Source organism: Palaemon carinicauda, chromosome 21 (genome assembly GCF_036898095.1).
Source record: "Palaemon carinicauda isolate YSFRI2023 chromosome 21, ASM3689809v2, whole genome shotgun sequence".
NCBI classification, from domain to species: Eukaryota; Metazoa; Arthropoda; class Malacostraca; order Decapoda; family Palaemonidae; genus Palaemon; species Palaemon carinicauda.
In genome coordinates, this window is record NC_090745.1 from 28,080,045 (window position 1) to 28,100,008 (window position 19,964).

The window sequence follows — 19,964 nt, forward strand, 5'->3', positions numbered from 1 at the left end:
AAACCAAACACATGCCTGAAGTACCTGTGCCACAGAGTAGTTCTTTCTGAATGTTATAGACATACTGATTCCCCAAATATCATGAGCTCTGCATATAAAATTTTGTGGAGGAGAGTCTGGATTCAAGGCCCAATCTATGACCTGTCAAATCCAAGAAGAGATTGTATGCTTGTTGACTCTCCTCTTGACCCTGCCTGTACTCGCTAACAGTTTGTTGACATGTGGGTGAGCTCCTGAAATTCATTAAGATAACTCCTCAGAGCCCTCACAGGGCAAAGTAACTATTGGTCTGGGCCATTGGTTACAGTATGGAAACTCTCAGTTCAGAAGGGCCCAAATCTAGGATCCGCTACAGCCGGATTTCGAGTCTTGCAACAAACTCGGGGACGAAGTTCAGTGTACCTGCCTGCATCCCCTTGAATGAGTTATGTCATAAGAAAGTCCATGCAAATCGCCGACTCTCTTAGCAGAGGCCAAGGCAAAAAGGAAGACCATCTTGGGCATCAAGTTATGATCTGATGACGCACAGCGGCTCGTATATTGCTCCTTACAGGACCTGTTGTACACGAACTACATTCCAAGGGAGCGGTTCGACTTCTGGCTGAGGGCAAGTACGCTTGAAACTCCATATTAGAAGAGAGAATTCTGTCGAGGATGAAATGTTAACTCTGTTCAGTCTAAAGGTTCAAGGCTGAGCGGTAAGCTTTCACCACCAAGACTGGGCAGAGTATTTCCTCCTGGAGTTATAGCAAGAATTTCACTGTCACGAAAGAGTGACCACTTCGCCTAATAGGAGGTATCCAGACATCCTTTTCACTACTATCTGCGAAAAGCCTCTTTTCAAGAGGAGATGCTGGATAATCTCCAAGCATGAAGACAGCAAAGCCACTGTCTTGTGGTAAATCTTTGCATGTGGTTGTTTAAGTAGATGTGAAATTGGAGGGAGCTCCCTCAACACCTCTATGAGCAGATGTAGAAGTTCCGGAAACCATCCTGCATGCTGCCACATTGGAGCCATGAGGGCCATCGACAGGTCATGTGATGCCCTTACTTTGTTTAGAAGCCTCCTTAATAGGCAGAACTGGGGGCAAATGCATAGACATCTAGATTGTCTAACTAATGTTGGAAGGCATCCTGCCAAAATGCCTTGGAATATGGTACTGGAGAGCAGTAGACCGGAAATTTCCGGTTGAGAGACGTCGCGAACATGTCTATCATTGGTGAACTTCACAAATTCAAGACTTTGTTGGCTATCTAATGATTCAAAGACCAATCGGAGCGAGCTATCCGAGTTCTGCTCAGATAGTCTGCCAAGATGATTTACTTGCCCGAGATGAAATGGGCTGATAGGACTACCAAGTTGTCTTCCCTCCATTTTATTTCTACAGCTATATGGCATAGTTGCTTACTAAAGTATGCGACTACTGTGGTGTTGTTGCTCATCAGTATCACTGTTGGAATTGCTTTTGGGGGCCAGAAAAGCTGCTCTTATTTCCAAGAGGTTAACATGGCAATGCTGCTCGGAAATGGACCACCATCTAGAAGTGAGGCCCAACCTTTCTTTTGATGCATCTGGAGAGTATCCATGCTGGGGAGGAGAGAGATCTACTCCTCTGAGGAGCTTGGTGTCTAACATCCACTAACTCAGGTCTCTCTTTTGTTCTGGCTCCACTGGAACCTGGCTGTTTGAGGGTTCTTTGTGCTCAGACCAGAAGGTCTTCAGCTGCCACTGGAGAGACCAGATGCAAAGACGGCTAAGGGGCACCAGACGCTGCAGGGAGATCAGGTGTCCTACCAGTCGAGGCCACTGGTGTTTTGGTATTGAGTCTTGCATCAGAAAGGGGCATGCTGCCTGCTTTAACCTCTCTATTCTGCTTTTGTATGGAAGGATTTTAACTAATTGGATGTCTTTTTGCATCCCAAGGTATACTGTACCAGTTTCTGAGATAGTTGCAGGGAGGACTTTTCACAACTTACTATGATACCCAGATCACAGCAAAATTCGAGTAGCCTGTCTCTGTGTAGGAGAAGGGTCTCCACCAAGTCTGCTAGAATCAGTTAATCATCTAGATAACGCAATATATGAATGCCGTTCTTGTGAGCCAAGGTTGTCACCAGGAAGAAAATCGTTGTGAACACCTTGGGAGCTGTGGACAGGCCGAAGTACATCACCTTGAACTGGTATATCTTTCATTCAAGACGAGTCTTAGGTATTTCCTTGACGATAGATGGATTGGGATCTGGAAGTACACATCATTCAGGTCCAGAGTTATCAAAAGTCCTTTGGTCTGATGGCCTGTTTTCCATCTCCATCTTGAATGGAGTTTTTGGACAAACTCGTTCAGGACAGAGAGATCAATGACTGGCCTCCAGCCTCCAGACACTTTTTCTACAAGAAACTGTCGTCTGTAAACTCCTGGAGACCAAACTAAGACCTGGAGAACATCCTTCTCTAGCATGGTCTGGACTTTGGCCTGAAGAGCATGTTCCCTCAAGGATCCCTTTGCATAGGAACACGATATTACTGGATGACGAGTCAAAGGAAAGAGTGAACGTGACATGATAACCCGCACGGATGGAAACCGACCAATGTTCTGTCACCTGCTTATTAGGCATCCTCCAACCGGTGGATGGGTAGGAGGAATATCCCCCCTAGCGGGACCGACGACATCTACCTCCTCTACCTTACATCCCACTAGCAGGAAAGGACTGCTTGGGGCCTTTGATTACTGAAGTTGGACTGTTTAGGGGCATTTTACCTCCTCTTATGCCCCTGATACTTTACCCAAGAAGTTCTCTGTGTAGGTGGTGTCAAGGAGTAATGGCATGATACCATTGGACTGTAGAGTAGAGTCTTGGCCAAGCTTCCCCCAGCACAAAGCAATTCTGTCGGTCTTCCTCATTAAAGAGCACTTCTCTCCTTGACACATGCTTTTGGAATTGTGTAACAACAGAGTCATGCTGTTTCAGAGTCCAGTGGGACCACTGGTTGACAACATTGTGTTAGGAAATGTGTTGTTCTGGCACCAGAAAGCAAGGTGGACATTGCCTCCCTTTTCTGCTCAGAAGAAAAATCTTTGTTGCATAAGAAATATCTGACTGAGCCCAACCAGTAATCCAACCATAAAGTGGCCTGCCAGAGAACGTCATTGGTAGTACTGCCAGTTTCTCTAAGGTGGTGCTTTGTATTAATGTCAGTATTACGGAGTCTAATGGCAGAGGAGACAGATCATTGTCTATAATCTTGTACAGTAATATTTCTTCTGTTGCACATACGATAGAAGAAGCAAATGAGACAAGTTCTCTGCCTCAAGCGATTGAGAAACTCCTGCCACCTGAGCAAAAGCCCTTTTCTGGGCTCCGACCTGTGCCGCCCAGTGAAATGCTCCTTTTACATCATTTTTAAGGTAAAAACTGCTATGAATTTACCAGAGAAAAAATTGTCTAGGAATGCTAGGTTGAACCCAGCTCGCTCACCTAATAAGGTGTCAGTATAAATAACTGGGGTGTGATAAATAATCACAACCAGAGGCCTCGCACCATTTAAATATCTCCTTTCAATATCCCCGTACAGCGAGGTGCCGTTCAATACCCTAGCACCGATCTCTACTACCAACAGTCCAACCCACGCTAGTGACGTCACTCCTTTTCATAGCACCATTGGTTTACGCTGTTCTCTTTTTCGGTGTGTGTTTTTCCCGGATTTACCCAGGATTTATCTCATGATGTCGGACTCTACTGTCACTCCGTCGAAGTTAAGTACCAGATCTATGAGTTTTGAGTCTTTGGAGGTAGCCTTGCCCTTAGGTGTTATTTTATCACAGTTTTTAATTTTCACTGTTCGCGGCCCCGTTTCGGGACCGCCATGGTGGCTGGCTACCTCCTCTCTCTCTCGTTCTTAACGCCTTACAATTAGTCTTCCATACTGATTGTTTTTCGTTTTGAACCTATCTGGGTAATTCACGGTTTACACCCCGTGTTATTTTATTTTGTTATGGTATTTCATTATCCCGTTATTTACCATACAGTTGTTATGATATTACGGTATCATAGTTCGTGTTAGGTTGGCATGCCTGATCGCCTTCGGGCGCTGCTAGTTTTTTATGTTACTCCACGTTATTTTGTTTTCTTATCATAAGCGGATACGTTACATTATATTTACGACTAGTAGTTTCTTTAGTTTGAGTGGGACTCTCGCGAGGCAGTTTGTTTTCATATTTTATGTCGGCACCTCACCGACTTTGTGTTATGTTGCCCCCTCCCTGCCCAGCTCGGTCCTCCCCGTGCTGGAAGGTTCGGCTCTTCCCTGCCTCTCTCTTGCGTCCCTCTCTTTCTATATTATTCGCATGCTTTCCTATTCATTTATTTTATACCATATCAATTATATTATATTATATTATATTATGTCTATCCGTATTGATCATTCATATGTCGTGGTTCTTCGACCAGGTTGGTACGCCTGGTCTCTCTGTCCACGTGATAGCCTCCCCCCGCCTACATACCCACTTCAGGGATGCCTCGCTCTTCGAGCCTTGGAGTCAGCTGCTTTGTTTTACGGGTCGAGTCCTCTCGTACCCTTTTACCTCCCCCCTCCCTCCCCAGGGATATCGCCTGGCTCCTTCATAAGCGGACTTGTACGTTAGAGAGGCTATGTTATAGATGTATAGATGTTATAGTTTACCTTCCGTAGCCGTTTTCTCCCCGCCGCTCCGATTGGCCATCGGTCGGCGGGAGGGATTTCTACTATGGTTTGGGTTCCATGTCTTTTATATATTCACATATTATTCCTGGTTGCTACCTCACGGTTCCGCACCCCACGGATCCATTATAGGATCCCTCCCTTCACCCTCCCCGTGTGGCGTTCCGCACTTCATGGACCCCACTCGATGTTAACACTTTTATCTACGGGATCCCCGTTCGTAGCTTCCGGACCTAGCTGGCCTCCACGCTCACCTCAGACTCGGTAAATGGAATTATGGTTAATTTTAAATTTACATTGTCTTAACCTCTGTCATTCATGTTATTTTTAACGTGTCCCCTTTTCGGTGGCCTCGTTTTCGCAAGGAGATTCTTAAGCCTTCTTATTTTACTTCCCTTGTGGAAACCACTTACCTCCAGTAATAGTCTATTCTCTTTCAGAGCTCCCAGCCGGCTAAGACCTCTGCCCTGGCGACCCTCAAGGTCTGGATCGGTGGGTTCGCCCGCAATGTAAAGGCTAAACAGCCATACATTCTCTCTGAGGAATGGTGTTCCCTCATATACCCTAATGCCAAGACATCGGCTGCGGTCCCCAAAGATGTGTCGGACCCCATTATCGAGAAGATAGAGTCCCTGCTCTTAGCCCCGGGCCAGGAGGAGACGGGCGGGACTATAACAGAAGACGTCGCTACCCTCAACTTGGATATAGAACCGATGGCTCTTGACAAACCGAACGTAGGTAGTGAGGTAGGTGAGGCAGGTGGGTCCTGGGCTAAGATTCCTCTCCTTAGCCCGACTTTTTCTTCTACTTCAGCTCATTCTTTTTTTCAGGGCTTTCCGGGGACATCCGGGGCTGATTTCAAGCCCTGCCCAGTTACCCCGAAGGTTAAGACTCACCGTAAGCCTTTGCTTAAGACCCGAAAGTCTTCAAAATCCCCGAAGTCAGTCAAGGCTTCATCCTCTAGAGTCCCCAAAGACTCCGCTGCCGCATCTTCGACCTCTCATGGTTCGATTGCTACGCCGGCCCCCATTCCCGTCCCGGCGGAACCCTTCGACCCGAAAGCCTTTTCTAAGGAACTTCTTTCTCAGATCGGGTCTTTGATGTCATCCCTCACTGAGAGGGTCTCCAACAATGAGAACTTGGTGCAAGGTCTCATGCGTTCGGGGCTGCCACAACAGCAGCAATACCCCATCCCCGACGCTTCCAAGCTCCCACCATTCACCAAGAATAACCCCTGAAAGATGGCTCTGCTTTCTCCTTTTACGATGGCATGCTGACCATCGAGGGTTTTGGCACCCGGCCTCTGGAGGACTTCGAGTTCTACCCGCCGGGACTCCAATTCCCCTTCCCCGGCTTCGCCCGTTTGACCAAAGAGGCTCTGGTCCGGTTAGATAAAGTCCCTAGGGAGACTGTTATTTATCCCAAAGAACAGGCCCAGTCTACCCTAGTCCGTGCTTTAAACGAGTGGGATTGTGTGAACACGATGCTCACACCCCACAAAAGTTCTTACACCATGTTTGTGGTTGACGAGCAAACCCCCACCAAATGCGTCACCAAGATCGTGGACATAGCCTATCAGTCTGCCAAGGAAGAAAATCCCCGGCCACCTTTACGGCAGGCAAACTGAGCGCTGACTGTGCTTCCACACAGTTCAGCGAACGCCTCCCCAAGCTCCCGGAATCACTAATCCGCCTTGAGTTTGAGGCCCGGTGCAGGCTGAGTAGGTCAATTAATTCAGCCACTTTGGCCGAGATGACCGCCATAACTTACGAGGAGGAATCTCTTTTTAAAGTTCTGACCAAATCCCTCCTACAGACTTTGTTAGTGGATGCGTTTGAGTTCCTCAAAGCTAGATTCCGTTGCCGGAGACATGTGTTAGCCGAGGCTACCATCAGGCATGAGCCTAATAGGTTCATCAAAGCCCCGGTTTGGGGCCCGGACCTCTTCCCGGAGGACTTGGTAAACTCTGTTCTCTGCGAGGCAGCTAGGGTTAACCAGAGCCTCAAAATTAGATGGGGCCTAGTCCCCAAGCGGAAGTTTGAGCCAGCTGGCGCCTTGGCCCGAGGCAGGAAGAGGTTGAGGCCCTTCCATTCCTCCCAGAACAGACAGTCCCTTCAGGTTGTACAACCCACCCAACCTTCTACTTCGAAGGGACACCCTCAACAACAGTATGTGTTGGTCCCTCAGGCACAGGTAGCGTCGACGTCGTATGCTACCTCCCCTGCCTTTAACCACACCTACGAGTCCCAAGGTTCCTTCCATGGCTACCAACATAACAGAGGCTCTGGAGCCAGTGGTGCCTTTCATAACAGAGGTGGCGGAAGGGGTTTCAACCGAGGCAAGGAATTCCGCGGAGGCAGAGGAGGCAAGTCATCCTCAGCCCATTGAAAATCTTCAGTTAGGAGGGAGACTTTACGTCTTTCGAGACCGTTGGAGGTTCAGCAATTGGGCTTCCAGCATAATTTCCAAAGGTCTGGGGTGGAGCTGGATAAAAGGGCGCCCTCCACCGACCAGTTTCTTTCAACTTCCAACGGAGGAGCTAAGATCGTTTACAGAAGACCTATTGCAGAAGAACGCAATCCAAAGAGTCCATCGCTTAAAATTTCAAGGTCGCTTGTTCAGCGTGCCAAAAAAAGGCTCAGACAAGCGAAGAGTAATCTTAGACCTGTCCTGTCTGAACTCCTTCATTCGTTGCGACAAGTTCCACATGCTAACCGTCTCTCAGGTGCGGACCTTACTTCCCCGTGGGGCCGTCACCACCTCTAAAGATCTTACCGATGCCTACTATCACATTCCAATAGCAAGAAACTTTCGTCCTTTCCTAGGCTTCAAACTAGGCAAACAAGCCTATGCATTCAAAGTGATGCCATTCGGGCTCAACATAGCGCCCAGGATCTTCACCAGACTAGCAGAGACGGTAATTCAAGACCTTTGAATCCAAGGGATTCAAATAGTGGCTTATCTGGACGACTGGCTCGTCTGGGCAGACAATGTCAAGAACTGCCTCACGGCAACGGACAAGGTTCTCACCTCCCTTCGTCAGTTAGGGTTTCAGGTCAACCTCGACAAATCCCGCCTGGTCCCGGAGACCAAGTTTCAATGGTTGGGATTACAATGGGACCTGCGCTCCCATCCGCTATGCCTCCCAAAAGCCAAGAGGACGGAAATAGCAAAGAACACGAAACGGTCTCTCAGGGACAAGTTGACGTCCAGGAGGAATCAGGAAAGAATTCTAGGCTCCTTACAGTTCGCCTTCGTAACAGACATTGTCCTAAAGGCCAAACTAAAGGACATAAACAGAGTATTGCGATCCAGGGCAAACAAGAAGCGTCGAGACTAAAGTGCTCGACTTCCCACAATCCTGAGGGAAAGTCTTCAGCCATGGATGAAAGTCAAAAGCCTATCGAAGTCAGTCCCCTTGCAATATCCAGCCCCAGAACTCGTCATTCACACAGACGCCTCCTTAACAGGGTGTGGAGGATACTCCCTGCACAAGAAAGCCCAGGGACTATGGTCGACGATATTCCGACAATTTCACATCAATGTACAGTACTAGAGGCCATGGCAGTATTCCTTACTCTAAAACGACTGAAACCAGCCAGGAACCTTCATATCAGGCTGGTTCTAGATAGCGCAGTCATAGTCCACTGCATAAACAGAGGAGGCTCCAAGTCAGCCCACATAAACCACGTCATGTTAGCAATATTCTCCATGGCGACATCGAACAAGTGGCATTTGTCAGCAGTCCACCTTGCGGGAGTGCGGAATGAAGTGGCGGACGCACTTTCGAAGACAACTCCGCTGGAGTCGGAATGGTCCCTAGACGAACAGTCATTCAAATGGATCTTATATCAGGTCCCGGGTCTCCAAGTGGACTTGTTTGCGACGGAATCCAACCACAAACTAGAATGTTACGTGGCCCCCAACCTGGACCCTCGAGCTTATCCTGCTGAAAGTATTGGACAAACTCAGGTCTTTCAGAGGCTGAGTGGCTCTGGTAGCCCCCAACTGGCCCAAGAGCAGTTGGTTTCCTCTGTTGCTGGAACTGGGCTTCTGCCCTCGGCAGATTCCCAACCCTATACTAACACAAGTAGTACAAATTCGCAATGTGTTAGCTTCCTCAAGAATTCAGAGTGCCCTAACTTTATGGACTTCATGAAGTTTGCAGCTCAAAAGGGTGCAAATATTGACCCTCTAAATACCCTATTCTTGGAATCGGACAAAAGGGAATCCACCCTCCGTCAATATGACTCAGCAGTTAAAAAACTTGCAAAATTTTTAAAGGACTCAAAGGTTGAGAAGATGACGATGAACCTAACTGTGACCTTCTCCAGAACTCTCTTTGAATCAGGCCTGGCAGCCAACACCATCACTACGATCAAATCAGCTTTGAAAAATATCTTCCATACTGGTTTTGATATTGACCTTATGGATTCATACTTCTCGTCCATCCCGAGAGCTTGTGCCAGATTAAAACCATCAACTCGCCCTAGTGCAGTTTCCTGGTTTTTGAATGATGTCCTGAAGCTGGCCTCTGACACTCTTAATGAATCCTGCAATTACATGGCACTATTAAGGAAGACATTGTTCCTACTGAGCCTTGCTTCTGGCTCCAGAATTTCAGAACTATCTGCCTTGTCAAGAGATCCAGGTCATATTGAATTCCTCTCTTCGGGAGAAGTCCTTCTCTCCCCTAGCAAAGTTTTCCTGGCTAAAAATGAGGACCCTCAGAACAGATGGTCTCCCTGGAAGATTGTTCCACTTCCTCGGGATCCATCCCTGTGCCCAGTTACCACCATGGAAGCCTACTTAAATAGAACTTCCATTACAACCACAGGGCCCTTATTCATTAGAGAAAATGGAGGAACCATTACCCTTAAAGGAATCAGGCAACAAATCCTTTATTTTATTAAACAGGCTAATCCTGAATCATTCCCCCATGTCCATGATATTCGAGCTGTTGCTACTTCAATTAATTTCTTCCATCACATGAAATTTGATGAGCTCACGAAATATACAGGCTGGAAGTCCCCTAAAGTTTTTAAACGCCACTACCTAAAACCTTTGGAAGCTCTAAAATTTGCTACAATAGCAGCTGGGAATGTGGTTCTTCCTGAAGGTACTGAGTCTTAATCACAACGTCTTGCTCTATCCTCTTTTCCTCCTATCTGCCTTACTTATTGTTACTACCTAGTTTTGGTTTTGTTTTTCTTGAACTACACCTTTATGGTGTATTGTTGGATACCTCGTTATGATCTCAATTACTACGAATTGTTTTTATTTATACCTGTTTTTAGTCTTATTCTCCACGAGCTGGTTTTGAATTATTTACTATCATGATGATATTTATTTGATCTGCATTATCTGCTTGTCTTTTTTGCCATCCCTAGTATGGGATTTTTTGCCATTATTGTATTTACCTATTCGCTATTAATGTTGAGAGTACTTACCCTCGGGATACCTTGTATATCCTTTCCTGATATTAAAATCACGTTTGGTATTATTTTGTATTTATTACTTCCCTCAGGTATTGTGTCAAGTTTGGGTCCCTATTCTCTGGCACTATTTCACTGGGCCGGCACAGGTCGGAGCCCAGAAAAGGGATTTTGACGAAGGGAAAATCTATTTCTGGGTGAGAGACCTGTGCCGCCCAGTGAACCCACCCTTCCCTCCCTTCTTGGGCCCCAATCTTGGGTGCTATAAGGAGTGACATCACTAGCGTGGGTTGGACTGTTGGTAGTAGAGATCGGTGCTAGGGTATTGAATGGCACCTCGCTGTACGGGGATATTGAGAGGAGATATCTAAATGGTGCGAGGCCTCTGGTTGTGATTATTTATCACGCCCCAGTTATTTATACCGACACCTTATTAGGTGAGCGAGCTGGGTTCAATCTAGCATTCCTAGACAATTTTTTCTCTGGTAAATTCATAGCAGTTTTTACCTAAGAAATGATGTAAAAGGAGCATTTCACTGGGCGGCACAGGTCTCTCGCCCAGAAATAGATTTTTCCTTCGTCAAAATCCCTTTTCTTGGCCCTTTTGGCCATCTCTAGACCAAGGTAAGGCTACCCTAGTCTAAGGAGATCATTTTCCTTATACAAGACAGGACGTGCACGAAGACGTGCTCTGAAATCCTGTTCTAAGGACGAAATCTTAGGACTGGCGGGCATGGATAGCAAGTCGTCTGAATGATCGGAACCATAATCAAGTAGATCATCCACTCCCAAGCTCGCACCCATTGGAGCCCAGGGTGGGTCAGAGTCTTCCTCTCCTCCAGTCTCGCTGAGGCTGGTACCAAACCAAGAACGCCCTTCTGAGGATCTGGGACCTCGAGTCTCGAGATCCAGTTCTGAGGAAGGATCTTACTTTCCTTCCTCCCTTGGGTGGTTGTAAGCACCGCAAGGAGTAAAGACTACTCTTTCCTTGCGTCCTCTGTCAGTCGTGAAACCTACGGAGGCATGGAGGAGAGAGCAGCTACCTTCGAGGGAGGAGCGGATGGTTCGGTCTGGACAATTTGTATCAGAGAAAGCCAATAATTACCTAGGGGAGGTGTCGGCTGACATTGCCCTCCTTTCCTCTTCTATGGTTTGATTGGAATAATTCCCAATCTTTCCCACTCGAATGGTATTGGAGATCTTGGAGTCACCTGAAAGACTGCAGTTATGGAGAAGGGCAAGGGGTACTAAGAGGAGGAGCCTGCCTCGTGGTAGGGCTCCTACTCCTCAGGTCAAAGGGTGGAATGACCATCCCAGAGGACTTTACCACCTCGAGAGGGATAGGAGAAGTATCCGAAAAAAGGTTCATCAGGTGAGAATGTTGCCAATCCAGAGACCACCTGTGAAACTGCCTTCACCAACTCGGCAAACCAACGGACGTCTTTTGTAAATGATGGAGCACCCACAGAGGCGTGCTTTTATTCTTCCCTTGGCGAGCTCGAATAGTTGGCATATTGTGCTTGCAAGAGGGATCTATTTAAAGTAAGGACAAGTACACACTTGTTATTGAAGTACCTGTAGTGCGTGTGGGTGAGCAAGCTCGTGCTAAAGAGGTAGTGTATACTGGAGCTCTCTCATGAACTACAGAAGCAGTGCAAATAGGTGATCACGGAAGAGGTACCGTGGCAGTGCCCCTTGTTGAGTGCTCATACTCTACCATAGTAGAACAAATAGGTGATCGTGGGTGCGCACGTTCCTGAGCAAAGTCTTGTGCTGCCGAAGCAATGCATGGTGGTGAGTGCGCACGCGCAGACCCTGATCATTATGAGGAGCTTGCCCGCCCACCTTGCCAATGCTCAGTGGTCAGGTGCGCAATACTGTACAAAACTGGCCAATCTAGGGTCTGTGCATTGACATGCCGAAGCCCCGTGATATAAAGCACGATCACTCGCCAGTGTTCTAGCAGAAGGTTGATGAGTAGCCTTGTGCACTCATACAGAGGTGGCACGAGTTTGGATGGTGGCGAGCAAGGCTGCAAAAGTTTTCCTGCACGCTGGCACACAGCAGGAAAACCAGGTTCTTTCCTGTAAGGGGATAAAGTCTGAGGCGGTGGTCCCGAGGGGCCTGACCTCGCAAAACTCAAAGCACTTTCTTGTGCCCGTAACAGGAATTGAAAACAGCCTTTGTACCCCATCGTCCTCTTGCTCTGAGGAGCATTGCTCATTTCCTAAGCCCCCAGGGGGGCAACTACTCGGGTGAGTAGGGTTTCGCTCGCTGGCGAAAGAGGTGCTCAACATCAGGTGGGGAAGATCAGTGCTTCATATGTTGCGGAATCTCAGCGTGCTGAGCCAACTTGGGTTGAGGGCACGTAGCGAAATCGGCGATCTTAGAAGATCGACCGTGATCAGCTTCTGGGTTCATTTTGAAAGGCTTCCCTGACTGGTAACTCAAGAATCAACAGTCTGAAACTGCCTTCATTCATACTTCAGAGCTGCATAAACGAAGGGTGAGTGAGAAAAAGTGGAGGTAGCTACAGTGAAGGGTACGAGAAGCTCAGAGGCAAGGACCATGTTCAATCCCTGGGGAAGCAGGTGTACGCTCCTGCTGTTCCCCTGACTGTAGCACCTCCAAAATCCATTCTTTAGAGAAACGGTAGCCCAGAGTGAAAAGAGACTTCCCTATGGGCGAAATCCGTGCCGCTTCACTAGGGAAAGCGACGGAGTCCTCTGAGCCTAAGGGTTGTTTAGGGGTTCAAATGGCCATCACTCTTATTCATTTGTCCGACAGAGGAAAACGAATGAGCAGTGTCAACCGGGAGGGAAGGAGATGCTGAAGTAAGAAGTCAGGACTTCTTCGGCTTTGAGGAAGACCCCGAAGGAGAAGAATCCCTTTTGGACTTCTTTGTCCGTTGCCTACCGAACCCCACCCACTTGGAGGATGGAAGCCCCCGGTACTCATTACAAGAAGAATCCTGCAAGCAGTTTAAAGGCCATGAGGATCTGTCTCCACAGCTAACATGAAGATGCCACAAAGATGCCCTTCAAATCCAGGACAAACCTGCATTTTAGCAATCCTGTAAAGATCACAAGCACACCAGAAAAGAAAAAAGGTAGAAAGTTAATAGCCATTTAAAGAATTTAGGTTAATGAGAGTAAAATATATATAACACTGGTGTGTGGTCTATCCCCCTCCATATAGCAGTGGTTTGCTATACCTCGCTAAAAAATTTATGGCTAGTTTCAGCTTTCACCAAAATATATATTCATAGTCAACGAGATATGGTTTGTATTAGGTGTTGAAACTAAATTAATTTTTGCTGGATAGGTAATTTCAGCATCTGAATATAAATTGTTTTAAAGGTTAGGATATGACTGGCAGAACAGAGTAACCAAGTGTGTTTAGTAGAACCCCATTAACCAGTATGTGACTACTATATGTCAAGGTGGAAATGGAAAAAGGTTGAACTGCTGAAGAGAGACTGGTCAGTACCTTTTCAATACTTACATGAAACTATCGATGAAGTATGTTATGTACAGTATTAGAATTCTTAATTGTGCATAATATAGGAAGAAAAAATGCAAGTATTCTTACATTATAAATTTATTTATTCATACTGTAGTTTGAGCTTAACATACAGTTGATTAAAAAATCATCTTGTAAACTTTATACTTTATGAACCAGATAGGTCTTCATGAACATACTGGTATATTGTAATACAAAAACTCAAAAGAAAAAAAAATCATGGCCCCTTTTACATACCTTGTGAAACAAAAGCTGTAAATAAAAACATTGCTTATTGTGACACAACAGTTGTAAAGACTAACAAAGTCTCATTTCATTTTCAAATGGATAATATTTTCAATTGGAATTTTCCTTTTCTTTTCTTCAACTTTTAAACACACTTAACATTTTTTGCCCTGTGAAACAAAACATAATATTGTTGTTGTAATTTTATACCAATGTATAATTTTCTATGTTTGATCTTTGATGAATGAGAGATGAATACTCTGTATGATACTAAAGCCCCTTTGAACAATAAATATAGTCATTATTATTCTTTAAATGATTTACAAAGTAACAAGTATTGATGGTAAGCACAAACATTCCTTACATTTATTTCATCAAACTACTATTCTATAAAAACATAACTACTGGATTCTCTCAAGTACAATAATGAAGTAGAATATGATATGGAGAGAGGTGTATCTTATTCACTAGAGACAAGGACATACCCACTCACAAACCCCACATATTTCAAGCACCACATTCATGTACTCAGATCAACCTTCACAATGGGGTTAAATAAAGTTTTTTAAATGCTGTAACTTACATCCACACCACACACATACACACTCCTATGGTATCCTCTCTGCTATTTCATCTTGTGTTTCTACAGTTGTAAAGGAATAAGCAACCAGTTATTCCTTGGCAGTAACATTTTTATTATAATGCTATAATGCTTTTAAAGGCATATTGATTGCTTTTGCCTTTACAATTACAGTACTATGAACAAAGAACACAACACAGTTTGGTTTCTTTATGTCGTCTTTACGGAAGAATACATGGATCACAAATTCTTTATCAAAGAAATCCTTTAACCCTAGGTTATTGCCAAGAGCAATATAAGATGGATTAAAATGATAAAAACTCCCTTTTTAAAAACTTATGCACTACAATGGTATTCTTGGTCTTTTAAGCAAGGGAGGAAGACCTCTCTTACTATATACCCTATGGAACCAGTCCAACACAGAGCCCATATTAGAAATATTCTTATTAAAGAATTTATATTGCTATAACTGTTACAATTACAAAACAATTCCCAATCTTCCAATTCAAAATATGAATACAGAACACTGCTGTATATAATAGAAGTATAACGTGACCTGGGATTAACGACTTTTAATACACACATTTGTACATGTTCACCGATATTTACATGACGGGCAATATGTGAAACCTAAGCCAGATATCTGAGCTTGCTTGCAATTGACAGTATTGCAGTATTCATGCACAAATTTAGGCTGAACAATATTTGGTTCTATTGCATGGTTTCACAAGAAAATAATACTTAAATTATTTATACATTTGAAAATGAAGATGAATGTTTTGACATAATGACACGGACACAAATACAATGATTGAGGCCCAACTACTTTACAACAAATATATATCTGTAGACTTTCCAACAAGACAACAATTACAAAACTTTCTATACAGTGGCCAAATACTCTGAAACTAATTATTATCATTTGATGTACAATAAATGCACTTATTCTATATACAGTACAATATTTAATTTGTGCTTCTGTCTGATGAACTGATATGATTTCACTTGGCAACACTAACAGCTTTTGCTGATTACGGTAAACATATTTTCTTACTTTTGCTTTTTGTAGACTAAAAGTTCCTCATTGTCTAAAATTTTCTACCTTGCAAAAAAGGTCCTATTATAAGAGAAAAATTGAAAGGAAAAAAATCTTTTAAAACAAAAGCACCACTTAGCCATATAAAATCATTGGTATTCAGATTGCAATTCAGTATTGCACAAAATCTTTCATGGTGTAAAAAAAATTTCCACTTGCCCAATTTCACAGTAACTTCGTGCACACTTTTTAAGATATGTTCCCTTTTGAGTTACTTTTAAAAATGTATCAAGTTCTGAAATAAGGAAAATAATGGTTATAAAAGAATTTTATAATCCGCTGTAGTCAAAAGTTCAATCTCTGCATTAATTGTACAAGTAAAATTTAAAATAACATTTTTGAACTAGTCTGACTCCCTAAATGAATCTATTCAATCAGGAGGGTGTGTTGTGGTCAGACTAAAAATGAGCACCCTCAACAGAATTATGCCATTATTGTACACTTGGGATTCTAGTTTACAGGAGTGTTTCATGTTGGGAAGAAGTTGGATCTTTCCAACCCTGTGCTTCCCTCATTGAGCTACTAGAGTCCAGATTCTGTAGCTTTAAAGGAAGAGGGTCAGTAGAAGAACTAGAACAATTGACATCAAACTGGGAGTTAGACTTCACCTTCTCTCACATTTTACTTGATTCTACAGCATCCATACCAATTTCATTGGAAGGACGTTCTACGTCGCCATTAACGTTGACACTGCCCAATCTCTCAAGTTCCTTCTTACTGAGTTCATATACCAGTCCAGCTCCAATACTGTCTCCGAGGACATTAATCATAGTACGGAATCGATCCCTGAAAAGAAGTAAAATAATTTATTGTACAAGGATTACCACTTCAGATTAATTTTGGTATATAATTTTAATAACAACAGAATAAATGTGCTTTATTGACTAACAATAAACATTTTGTGAAAAATGTTAAGCTGAGAAAACTGCCAAGATATTGAAACCAAATTGAAGAAAATTAAATTAAAGTCCATCTCATACTTACAATAACCAATCTACAGCTATGATAAGGGTCATGTCTTCTGGCGGAAGTCCAACAACATCAAGTACCATCACCATTGTCACTAAACCAGCTTGAGGTATACCAGCTGCTCCAATAGCTGCTGCAGTTGCAGTAATGCTGTCAAAAAGAAGAATATACAGTCATACCTCTCTAAACGAAAGAATCTGCTTACGAAATTTTCAAGCTGCGAAACGAGATGCAAATATTTTTATGACTAACTTTACGAAAAAATTTTCATTATAAGAAAAGAGATTTGGCAGACAGGCTGAGAATAAAATAGTCATCCAATAACAAGAGTTGAAGAACATGGGTTTAGGCAATAGAAAATGCAGCTGTAGTCCATAACAGGGGTAACCATAATAGTACAGTACATATGGTACTGTATATTTTGTATATGTACATTATTGTACTGTATGTATAGTATTATTCTCCATTTATTATTACATTGCTGCAATAACAACTTAATTTATAGGTATTAACAGTTAGTTTAGGTATATTGATTGGTTCTAATGGATTTGGCTTGCAGCATTCCATTGTGGTTATACTGTAGCTTTATTATAAGATTTTATGTGGTGTTTTGTAGGGTCTGGGACGAATTAGGCAATTTGCATCTGAAATGTGACTCACAACACGAAAAAATCATTTTATGAAAGACACTCCAGAACGAATTAATTTTGTGTTGTGAGCCATTACTGTACTATAATGGCCTAGGTACAATGTTATTTTCTTTATATGCAAAACCTTTTTGTGGTGGCTAAGGAAGTACGCTGTACATGGCTATCATTATCCAGAACTGTTTACGATCCCTTAAGGAGCGCAACTACAATGTTATTTGAGGTTATTTAAATCTCAATCTACTTTTTGGTTTCTCGATTGATTTCTTCCATTTAAATAGCATCTGAAAATTAATTATATTTACAAAACATTTCAAAGAAAATTTTGATATTTTACCTTTTTTGTATGTATTATTTCATTAATTTATGGACACTTTCAATTGAGACTATTTTTCTATTTTCCAAAGATACTTCAGATTGTAGGAAATAAAATTCCTTATCTTTTCATGTTTTAAAGGAAAAAGTAGATGCAATTTACTCTGAAAATTTTAAGTTTGTGAGAATATGGGGTTTTCAAAGTTTTTTTTTTTTTTCTTTCTTTGTGGATTGATTGAATAGACTTCAGTATGGGCTTTCGGGGTAATTTTACTTGGCACTTAAAATCATAAGGACATAATCATCATCATATTTTAGAGTTGTTTACTAACCAGTAGAGAGTCCCTTCCCTCAAATACAGATATGCTACATGTACCAAATGCAGACACTAGACGTGGCGAGCACAATCTGTTGTTTACCTTCCTTCTCATATTCATAAAATTGTAAATTTACATAAATTACAAATAAAAAAAAATAAAGGATTATAGCTTATGAATTCTTTACCTGATAGCAACAATTTGTCCAATTGTAAGAGGCATTCCTCTGACTTGTGCAATGAATATAGCAGCAACGGCTTCGTAGAGGGCTGTTCCATCCATGTTAATGGTTGCTCCAATGGGAATTACAAACCGAGTAACTCGAGTATCAATGTGATTCTTTTCTTCAAGACACTGGAACGTAACTGGTAGTGTTCCAGAGCTGTAAAAAATAAAAAAATAAACTTTATACATACTGTACCCAATTTCATTGTCAACTTATGGGTATCATGAATGTGCTACATTTGGCTGGTGTATTTTCTTTTAGACTTTGATTAGAAACGAAAAAAATTCGAAGGGAACATAAAGAGCTAACTTTAGTAAAACACACTGTAGCTTCCCGTTTTAATTGCTCTGTGCAGGATAGAAGTTTGTAATAGTGAGCATGCTTTCTTCAGTAGTGTAAAAAGCTTTTTTTTTTTTAACTGTCCAGAACACTTGACACAAAAGTTAAATATTGATCTCATACATTAGTACAGTAATAAAATTTTCTATCAAATATTTATATTAAAGACTAATCTTAATTTCTTATTTTGCAGGTGACTGCTCTGCACAGAGGAATTGCCTTTGCTTGATTTATTATAAATTTTTCCTTTATAGTAATCGGAAACATCGAAAACTTCAAATATTTCTTGAAAGGCAATTTTTTTTTTTTTATAAAAGTGGAGTTCTGAAGAATTATAAACCTACTAAATTTACCTTGATGCCGTAGCAAAGGCTGTGATGTACGCTTGGGTCATGTTGGCTAAGAATCTGAATGGTAACTTCCGAGTCAACACTGTGTAAAGAAGAGGTAATACAACCAATCCATGGATGAAAATACCAAGAACTACAGTGCCAAAATACATTCCCAGCTGGCCAAGCATAACGCTGAAATCCTCCATCTCAATCATCATGGAGGCTACCAAGAAGAGAATACCAACGGGAGAGATCCTGAAAAGTTGATTTTCAATATAGAAGTCGGCTTAAGAATTTTCTTAATATGGTTTCAGTATTTATTAGGTACAGTAGTGACAAATTTATCATCGGGTTTTAATTCCTATGACAGCACCACACATATTCAGTTATGGTCAGATACAGTACATATATTTTAATATCATTCTAGAATTTAAGCAGTCATGAAAAAAAAAGTACTGGGGCTTAAATACACAAATGAGTTTTGGCCCAATTGAAAAAAAAAAATTGATGAAAAGGATTAAAAGGAAATATTGTTAAAGACTTCATTGTAAATATAGATAAAATAAATAGTCACTAACCAATGTATAAAGTTAGGAAATACCTGTTTCCCACTGTCAACACCCAGTATTACAACTATGACTAATTTACATTAATAAGAAAATGAAATTGCTTTTTTGATGCAGTAACAAACTCAACTTTTTAGTATAAGAGACTCCTTTGGTGCAAAACTAGTGGCTGAATGATTATGGATCAGGATTTTAAAGATAGTGAATTGAGTGGGTCATGCCAGTCAATCTTGCCATTCAAGAGTCCTCACTTCTATTTTCAGAGAACGGATCTCTCAACTCTGCAAAAATAAGATTTTACCTCTAATTTCATCATGTATGAGTGAAGTGTTGTGTTATGCTAAGCTGTGATGTTTAGTGTTGCATGGAATTAAAACAAAGTGGAGATAAGGAAGTACCCTAACAAGAATCAACCTTGGGGCAGTTTCATGTCTTGGCCTTCCATGGATCCACATTCCTTTTGTGTTGTGTGCAGTAATTCCCAACATTCTGTGTTGTCCTTTGTTTTCTTCCCAGTGGTGCAATTTTGAGAAGTAGGTGAAAACCATGAAGAGTTCTTTGTCTTCCTTGAAAGATTTTACCTCCCCAATGATGTCGAGGGAGCTTTTTACTTCCCTCCCTGGAAGAGCTTGAGGGCTTACTCCTGCTGACTCTCCTGACCTCCAAGCCTGGGGCTAGTACAAATGGAGGGGGTTA

General features: G+C 42.6%; 2 protein-coding genes across 14 annotated transcripts in view; one reads left to right on the plus strand and one right to left on the minus strand.

Annotated features, from left to right (window-relative positions):
* The window catches only part of LOC137615242 (rho guanine nucleotide exchange factor 38-like), a 396,680-nt gene extending 377,813 nt beyond the window's left edge, over window positions 1-18,867 (plus strand). The window contains exon 17 of the mRNA XM_068344950.1: window positions 18,564-18,867. Coding sequence (XP_068201051.1) covers window positions 18,564-18,567 — 4 coding nt within the window. The 3' untranslated portion in view covers window positions 18,568-18,867. The remainder of the gene's footprint in view (window positions 1-18,563) is intronic.
* LOC137615243 (excitatory amino acid transporter 3-like) overlaps window positions 15,592-19,964 on the minus strand; it is a 1,014,688-nt gene continuing 1,010,315 nt past the window's right edge. For all 13 annotated transcript variants that reach the window (XM_068344957.1, XM_068344954.1, XM_068344953.1 and 10 more), the window contains 4 exons: window positions 18,724-18,957; window positions 17,993-18,187; window positions 16,542-16,676; window positions 15,592-16,343 (listed from right to left, as the gene is read on the minus strand). In XM_068344957.1, the coding sequence (XP_068201058.1) occupies window positions 16,172-16,343; window positions 16,542-16,676; window positions 17,993-18,187; window positions 18,724-18,957 (736 nt within the window). In that variant the 3' untranslated portion in view covers window positions 15,592-16,171. The remainder of the gene's footprint in view (window positions 16,344-16,541; window positions 16,677-17,992; window positions 18,188-18,723; window positions 18,958-19,964) is intronic.